This window comes from Gopherus flavomarginatus, chromosome 1, assembly GCF_025201925.1.
Source record: "Gopherus flavomarginatus isolate rGopFla2 chromosome 1, rGopFla2.mat.asm, whole genome shotgun sequence".
NCBI lineage: Eukaryota > Metazoa > Chordata > Testudines > Testudinidae > Gopherus > Gopherus flavomarginatus.
The window spans coordinates 367152732-367161912 of NC_066617.1; the positions used below are offsets into that span (position 1 = coordinate 367152732).

The 9181-nt window shown below is 49.6% G+C and overlaps 1 protein-coding gene across 1 annotated transcript; it reads right to left on the reverse strand.

The window, feature by feature from the left end:
• Nucleotides 1-606: 606 nt before the first annotated feature.
• LOC127032891 (olfactory receptor 52M1-like) lies at nt 607-7313 on the reverse strand (the record flags this gene model as incomplete). Its single annotated transcript, XM_050920519.1, has 2 exons — nt 6390-7313; nt 607-615 (listed from the first exon to the last, which is right to left on the reverse strand). Coding segments are annotated over exons 1-2 (933 nt in total), but the record flags the coding sequence as incomplete, so codon positions are not given.
• Nucleotides 7314-9181: the final 1868 nt, after the last annotated feature.

Consider the following 9181-nt stretch of genomic DNA (forward strand, 5'->3'; position numbering starts at 1 on the left):
ATGACAGAGGAAGCTGTATGAGTGCATGTGATCACCCAGAGAGAGGGTGCTGAAGGAAAAGAGGCAAGAACTGAGCCCAGAGGGACCTCGTGGCAAGAGGGAGAGGGAGGAGAGGTACTGGAAGGAATGACCAGAGACACAGGGCAAAGTGGGATTCTGAAAACCAAGGGAAGACGTGATCAATAATGTTGAAAGCAGTGGAGTGGCCATGGAGGATGAGGACAGAATATTGTCTCAAGCCTGCTGAAAATCGCAATGTGGGTGTCCTGGCTTGGGCTGGTGCTCAGGCCCTGAAGTCTAGGGGTTGGGTGAACCTGACAGCCCCACCTGCAGCCTGCACCATAACATCCACACTGCTATTTTTAGCGCCCTAGCTTGAGCCTCGCTAGAGAAAGTTTCTTTACCCAGGCCGGGAGACTCGCTCCCAAGTTCAGTGTAGACAGGCCCAAAGAGGTCATCAGAGACCTTACTGAGAGCCATTTCAATGGAGTGGAGTGGGCGGAAGATGGACTCGTGGGGATAGAAGGTGGAGTGGAATGAGAGTGTGACGGGATCCCTGGGGTGCAGCCTGGGACTGTGGGATGGCTGTGCCCCCTTAACTGTCTCCAGCCTGGGCTGTTTCTCCCAATGCCTTGCTAGTGACAAGCAGCAAACCCCTCCAGGTGCTGTGATCACTCAGCACAACTGCATGTGGAGCCCCACACCCAGCTGGATTGCATAGACTCATAGACTTTAAGGTCAGAAGGGACCATTATGATCTTCTAGTCTGACCTCCTGCACAACGCAGGCCACAGAATCTCACCCACCCACCCCTGTAACAAACCCCTGACCTATGTCTGAGTAATTGTAGTTCTCAAATCGTGGTTTAAAGACTTCAAGGTGCAGAGAATCCTCCAGCAAGTGACCCATGCCCCACGTTGCAGAGGAAGGCAAAAAAACCCCAGGGCCTCTGCCAATCTGCTCTGGAGGAAAATTCCTTCCTGACACCAAATATGGTGATCAGCCAAACCCTGAGCATGTGGGCAAGACTCACCAGCCAGCAACCAGGAAAGAATTTTCTGTAGCAACTCAGATCCCACCCCAACATCCCATCACAGGCAATTTACCGCTAGTAGACAAAGATCAATTAATTGCCAAAATTAGGCTATCCCATCAAACCATCCCCTCCATAAACTTATCAAGCTTAGTCTTGAAGCCAGATATGTCTTTTTCCTCCACTACTCCCCTTGGAAGGCTGTTCCAGAACTTAACTCCTCTGATGGTTGGAAACCGTAGTCTAATTTCAAGTCTAAACTTCCTGATGGCCACTTTATATCCATTTGTTCTTGTGTCCACATTGGTACTGATCTTAAATAATTCCTCTCCCTCCCTGGTATTTATCCTTCCCAGAGCCACTCATGAATCACACAGAGAAAGGCACCAGCCAAATTCCCCCAGCTCCCCCCAAACCGCAGTGTCCAATTTAGGATGAATACAATCCCATTTGTTGTCAGATTGACAGTCCATTCACTGCTGCAGTGGTGTCCACTGCTCTTATGAAAAATTCCTCTGAGCCTGTTCATGCTTGCAAACTCTTGCAAAGAGATGGACTCCGTTGCTGTTTTTGCCTTTCCCTCATATGCCGGACATTGTCCTGGCTTGTGCGGGTTTTCACAGCATGTGCCACTGCATGTGCTGGTCCTGCTTGAGTCAGACTTTGAGCTCCGCATCCCTTTCTGCCACAGGTCTCTTTTCATGTGGTATTTCGGCTTCTCTATTATATCGCTAGTGTCAGAGTAGTGTCCTCCCTCCGTTGGCTTCAGTCTGGACTGGGGGACTTCTCTTGCTTGGCAAATTCTAATTGCTTCCTCAAGGATTAATTCTGGGTCCCCCAGTAGTTTTTCTCCGTGTTTTTTGTTCTGGATTCTAATTACAATCTGGTCTCTTATTGGGGATGCTGTAAGCCCACCCAAAATAGCAAGACTGACCCTTCAGCTGCAGATCTGTCACAAACTCCTCTCGAGCTGCACTGTCTTTTTGCACCCTCAGGCTAACAATATCTCACTGATATGTTTCATTTTTACATGGTGGGCAGCTCGCCTCAATATGGGTTCATAGGTAGCCTTCCCAGGCTGAGTTAACTGAGAACTATTAGATACGTCAAGTGCAGCCAAACCTGCTATCCTCACAAGGAAGGCTTCATTCTGATTGCCTTCCTTTTCACTGGCACCCGTCCCAGGCAGGTACAGAGTAACGCACTATTGAAATCTCTTCCGCTTGTCTGCCACGTTTCCCGGGCGTTTCAGCCCTGGTGGAGCGTTTAGCTGCACTCAGGTTATTGTAGTTAATGTCGAAGTGCTCCTGGTGCCATCTGGGGCTCTGTACTCACATCGAGCCCAAAGGGGTAGAATAGTGGTCCCCAACCTTTTCACGTGGTGCCACCCTCTACTCCTGTCCCTGCCCTTCCCACCCAGATCCTTGTTCAGCAACTGGGGCCATGGCTCTGGGGGTGGGGGAGCATGGACTGGGGTAAAGGGGCTGAGGGTGGGGCCAGAACCACAGCTGGGCTGGGAGCCAGGAGCTGAGGCTGGGGCCCAGCTGGGAGCAAGGCCAGAGCAGAGCTGGGGGTAAAGCAGGGCTGGGTGACGCTCCCTGCCCGCCCTCTATGAGGGTTGGCCCAGACTCCTCCATGCCCCCCCCAACTTTCCTCTGTGGCCCCCATAGTTTGGGGACCACTTGATTAGAGGCAGATCCTCTTTCAGAGAGGCTGTTCCAACTATCTTCAACATGAGCTATGCAGCCCTCCTCTGCCTGACTTCCCGTCTGGGAAGCCAAACCACGAATGATACAATTCCCAATCCTTCCAGCTCCCTAGGTCCTGGCTCCCTCCACTGGCAGGCTGCTTTCCCTGAGGTCAGGCTGGAGGCTGAGTGGGAGCAAGGTGTGGGTGTCAGGGGAAGTTTCCTGCAACGGAGGAGCCAGTTCACAGATTCATAGATTCCCAGGCCATTGGGATCATCTAGCCTGCACAACCAAGGCCAGGGCACTGCTCCCAAACACTCTGGGTTTGAAGTAGAGAATCTCAACAGATAGAGCTTCCTGAGTCTGTCACTATCAAGCAGGTTTTCTACTCCTTGAATCATTCTCCCCCCACTTCTCTGACCCCTCTCCAACAGATCAACGTCCTTCTTGCGCGCAGGCAGCAGAACTGGTCACTGTATTCCAGCAGCGGCCGCTGTCAGATCAGCAGGCAAAGTCTGAATTCCAAGCTGCCTACAGCACTGGGCTGGCACAGAGCAAACTAAAAAACCCCATCAAACCCCAAAGACCAGTCCCTCCCCACATCAGGTCTTCTCTGGTTTTTAAACTTCCTTCATCCATTGAAAACCACTCAGGCTAGTCTGGCAGCCCTACCAGCACTTTCCAAGGGCAGCATCTACCTGAAACCACCTGGAGGCCCAACCCCAATCAGCGTCAAAGTATATTAGCAAGAATCCAGTCCTTTAAACCAAGTTCCCAGCATGCATCATGCTCTCCTTAGCACGACTCGGTTAAGGGATGTTATAAGGCCTTTCTCTGAGTTCCATGGCAACAGTTTCTCAGTCTAGAGGCCTTAAACCAATTACAGCCTGTAATGATTCTGGTTCTGGCGGGACACAACTGAGAGTATCAATTCTGGACAAGTTGCTTAGAGCGAGGCAGTTACAGGCCAAGGCTGGTGGTTTTCCACCTCTAAGGCAAACCAAACCAGCCAGACAGAGAGGACTTTGGTCTCACCCCACTGGCTAACCATAAATCACACAAGCATTTCCCTTAGACCAGGGGTCAGCAACCTTTCAGAAGTGTTGTGCCGATCTCTTCATTTATTCACTCTAATATAAGGTTTCATGTGCCAGTAATACATTTTAACATTTTTAGAAGGTCTCTTTCTCTAAGTGTATAGTATATAACTAAACTATTGCTGTATGTAAAGTAAATAAGGTTTTTAAAATGTTTAAGAAGCTTCATTTAAATTTAAATTAAAATGCAGAGCCCTCCGGACTGGTGGCTTGGACCTTGGCAGTGTGAGTGCCACTGAAAATCAGCTTGTGTGCCACCTTTGGCATGTGTGCCTTAGGTTCCCTACCCCTGCCTTAGACACTCCAGTTTCCCAGTATCACCACCAGTGCCACTCATTATGGGGACGAATGGTTATGAAAAACAACACCCAAGTAAAAGAAAAAAGGTTCTCTTGATCCCAAGGGACCAAGTCCAAGACCCAGGTCAATATACAAATCAGATCTTACCCACAAATCACGCTGTTGCCAATCCTTTAGAATCTAAAATCTATAGGTTTATTCGTAAAAAGAAAGACATATAGATGAGAGTTAAAATTGGTTAAATGGAATCAATTACATACAGTAATGGCAAAGTTCTTGGTTTAGACTTGTAGCAGTGATAGAATAAACTTCAGGCTCAAATCAAGTCTCTGGAACATCCACAGCGGGGATGGGTCACTCAGTCCTTTGTTCAGAGCTTCAGTTTGTAGCAAGGTTCCTCCAGAAGAAAGAAGCAGGATTGAAGACAAAATGGAGGGGTTTCCAGGGCCTTTTATGTTCTTTCTCTCGTGGGCGGAAACCCCTTGGTTCTCCTGTGCAAAATCACAGCTACAAGATGGAGTTTGGAGTCACAGGGACAAGTCACATGTCCATGCAAGTCTTGGTTCCTTACAGGCCGATGTGCTTGTTTACATTTTAGTATGAACGTTCCCAGAAAAGCTCAGATGTGGATTGGTGTCTCCCAAGATCCATTGTCAGTTAAGTGTTTCTTGATTGGGCACTTACTGAGAATAGTCCTTTCTCAAGAAGCTAACCAAATGCTTCACTGAGGCTACTTATACAGACAGCATAATCATAACCAGCAAATCATAATCTTTTTATATACACCCCACACAACAACTTTTGTACAATATTTGCTGCAAATATATAACAGTGGTTGCAACAATGATTGATACTGTCACCGTTTATGTCAATAACATCACACAGCCAGCTTCTCACAGGCAGGGCAGACCCACTACTTCCATGGTTATGACAGGAGAGAGGTGAGGCTGGACTTGAAGAGGCAGAAGAGTTAGACGGTAGCTTTCTTGGGGCTGGGGGGAGCAGAGCAGGCCAGGAACCAGTTAAGCAGGTGCCAGAAAGGAGGGAGGTGATGGTTAAGCAGGAGCAAGTGGGCACTTGGGCTAGGGAGGTCAGCCATTGGGAGTGCCTGGAGATGAGGGGAAGGAAGAAACAGACCTTGGAGTAAGTGAAGTGGATGAGAGGAGAAAGGGGTACGTGTGAGGGGGGTGGAGGGAAGAGTCACCCAGAACATGAGCCGGCATAGCCCTGGGGCTGACATACGCCATCTTGTCCTACTGTGCCTCATGGGGAGAATCGCACCTGTCACTGCAAGGATTGGGCCCTCGGTCGGTGCCAGGCCATAAGGTGGGGATGTGGGGAAAAGAGGACGGGCCTCATGACCGCTGGTGGGGACTCTTTCCCCAGGGCAGCAGGAGAGAGGGGAGTGAAAGCTGCTGTGCACGTCCCTTCGGCCAGCATGTGCTGGGCATCAAGGGAAGTGTTGGTGATTCAAGGATCCCAAACTGCAGGCCGGAAGGGTGCGTTTCATGTCTCTGTGCCCAGCAGGCCGAGCGGGCCGGGGTCAGCGTCCTCCAGCCTCCCACAGCAGCTTGAGCCCTGGGAAAGCCCAAACCTTGGGGATTGTGGTAGCTGTGGGTGGGCAGGCGATTCTGTCCCTTGCAAACTCCTCGCCTTCCATCCTTTGTGGATCCCACACTCAGAGGTCAACCTCACACCCTCACTTGTATGCACACACCAGCACTGTCCCTCACCCCCTGACATGCCTCTCCCCAGGAGTTCCTTGTAATGCTCCTTCCCTCCCCGTCACTCACCCACCTACTGAATACATCAAAAGACCACAGAGGTAAGTGTGGAAAATAGCCACTGGCTTTCCTGAAGAGAAAGAGGTTTCATTCAGACATGCTGGACCAAAATCACACAGATAGAGTGGAGAGAGAATCCCAGTTCTGTCTGGCTCCCCACTCGAGCTCCCCCAGCAGGATATCCAGTTCCAGGGGTGGGATAACTGGCACTAACTCTCCTTGACCTCTGAGGGCAGGAATTTGCCTTTATATAATTTATTCCCTTTAGTGATGTTGTACCTTTCTTCCCACGTACCCAGTGAACTCCTGCCTTGCTACAAGGCACCTCTGATCTGTCTAGGTGCTCCTCACAAACACTGATGAGCCTGGGTGGGATTTTCAAAGAAATCTTTAGCCACCCCACCCTTCCTGCCACCTGATAGTCACTTCATGTAGCTGTCCTTATTCTCAGGATTAGGGGTCAGAGGCCAGGCCTACTCAGAGAGACCATCTTAAGCACTCTCTGCCGTATCTGTTTGGTCCTTGCCCCATACACAATGGGGTTCAGCATGGGTGGGACCAGGAGGTAGAAGTTGGCCAGCAGGATGTGGATGTGAGGAGACACATTTTGGCCGAACCGGTGCGTCAGCGACGAGGCAGCAATGGGTGTGTAGAAGGCCAGTATGGCACAGATGTGGGAGATGCAGGTGCTGAAGGTCTTGAGACGGGCATCAACTGAGGTCAGCCTGAACATGGCCAGCAGGATCATGATGTAGGACAGGACAATGAACAGAGAATCCATGAGCAGCACCAGAAAGCCAATAGTCAGCCCATAGAGATTGCTGATGGTGATATCCCCACACACCAGTATCACAACTGCCATGTGCTCACAGTAGGAATGCGCAATGATGTTGGTCCTGTAGTACTGGTACTGTTGGACAAGTAGGGGCAGCGGGGAGATGTACAACACGCCCCGGATCATAGCCGCCAGCCCGATCTTGGCTACTATCGTGTTGGTCAAGACGGTCTTGTGCCTCAGAGGGTCGCAGATGGCGACGTAGCGGTCGAAAGCCATGGCCAGGAAGATCCCAGACTCCATGACAGAGAAGGAGTGTATGACAAACATCTGGAGGAGGCAGGAGTCCAAGCAGATCTCTCTGTAACTGAACCAGAAGATGCCCAGCAGCTTGGGCATGGTGGAGGTGGAGAGGACCAGGTCGATGACGGCCAGCATGGAGAGGAAGTAGAACATGGGCTGGTGCAGGCTTGGCTCTGTCTTGATGATGAAGAGGATGGTGCAGTTCCCCAGGATGGCGATGACGTACATGGAGCAGAAGGGAACGGAGATCCAGACGTGCAGGGTTTCCAGCCCAGGGATGCCGATCAGGAGGAATGTTGGGGGATTGAAGCAGGAGCCATTGAAGGGCAACATGATGCATTTGCTGTGCCAGATGAGACTTCAAGAGACGCTTCTGGCCCTGTAATGAGAGGCAACAGGTGCTAGTTAGCAGAGATTGCACTGCCTCTAACTAGTCCTCAGGCGTCTAGTGCTGGGAAGAAACAGATCTACCAGCCTGACCACTCCATCCCCACTTAACAAATAATTACCCATCGATGGTGAAGTTCTGTGGCCTGTGCTATGCAGGGGGTCAGAGGAGATGAGGCAAATGGACTCTTCTGGCCTGCCTTGAAATCTATGAGGCACTGATTCAATGAGGGTGTGATCCAACTTCTGCTGAAATCAACGGGGAGTCTCTCCATTGACATCAGTGGAGCTGGGTCTGTAGCTCTTCAATAGCGTTTTTCTCTTGGACAGTTCTATGAACACCACGACTATGTGCAGCCACACTAGACTGGGTAAATGTGACAAGCGCTGTCAACCTGCAGGGGTGGGTGTGGCTGACGTGCTGTCTCTGTGAGAGCTCATACTTTGCATTTCTTGTCATTTCTGTATGTGGCAAGTTATTCTTAGGTGGCCTTGACGGAGGGGGCGCATTTAATTTCTCTGTCTGTCTGTCTTAGCTTCCCCTCCCATCCCAGAGCTGCTTCCTGCATTCTCCTGGCACAGTTAAGCAGAGACAGAATGATCTCTTTTAGGGCATGAATGACAGCAATGCATGTTATCTAGGGACAATACTGTCACAACCCCCTGGGCAGAGGTGGTGGACTGAGATGCTAAGAAAGAAACAATGAATAAAAAAAGATTTTTTCAGAAAACGTTTTGATTGATGGCTATGAACATAGCCATTCTCATTTGGTGAGAGCGTAAATTACTGAACAAAGCATGAGCTTATCATCTATCTATCTATCGATCAGTCTAATCACCAGACCCATCCACTGTATCCATCTACAGACAGTATATGTTATGAATACAATAGACAAGGTACACACTGTGGCCTATCAGAATAAGTTAACTTTCGAAATACATTTCAGGTATGATTAAATAATCAAACTCGTTCTTTTCCAACCAGCGCTATCTCAGTTAATCAGGTGGGATTTAATTTGTATTCCATGCTCATTCATCCGCTGGTTAAAGGAAGTGGTGCGAGGGGAGCACAGGCCCCCGTCTTTGCTAATAACACAGTAATAACACAGAGGAGGGCCCCCTTCTGCTCCCTGTGAGAGTGACCCCCCCCATGCTATTTCAATCCACTATCGCTGCCCCAGAATGCTGAGGGCAGGAAAGTCAGAAAGCAAGGTGGGAGTGCCAGGGATGACTTTCTAGCCATGCGAGCTGACTGATCTCCTATGCGAGAAAGTCTGCCATGTGCTATACATTACACAGGCTATAACACATGGCACCGATAGTGCACGGGCCACACCTCTCTTTAAGTATCAGAGGGGTAGCCGTGTTAGTCTGGATCTGTAAAAGCAGCAAAGAATCCTGTGGCACCTTATAGACTAACAGACGTTTTGGAGCATGAGCTTTCGTGGGTGAATACCCGCTTCGTCAGATGCATGTAGTGGAAATTTCCAAGGGCAGGTATATATATGCAGGCAAGCTAGAGATAATGAGGTAGTTCAATCAGGGAGGATGAGGCCCTGTTCTAGCAGTTGAGGTGTGAAAACCAAGGGAGGAGAAACTGGTTTTGTAATTGGCAAGCCATTCACAGTCTTTGTTTAATCCTGAGCTGATGGTGTCAAATTTGCAGATGAACTGAAGCTCAGCAGTTTCTCTTTGAAGTCTGGTCCTGAAGTTTTTTTGCTGCTATCTACATACTACACAGACCACAGTGAGAGATTATGCCATACTCTATCAAAGAAACTGAGGAACCACCTGATCAGCATCCTATACAGCAA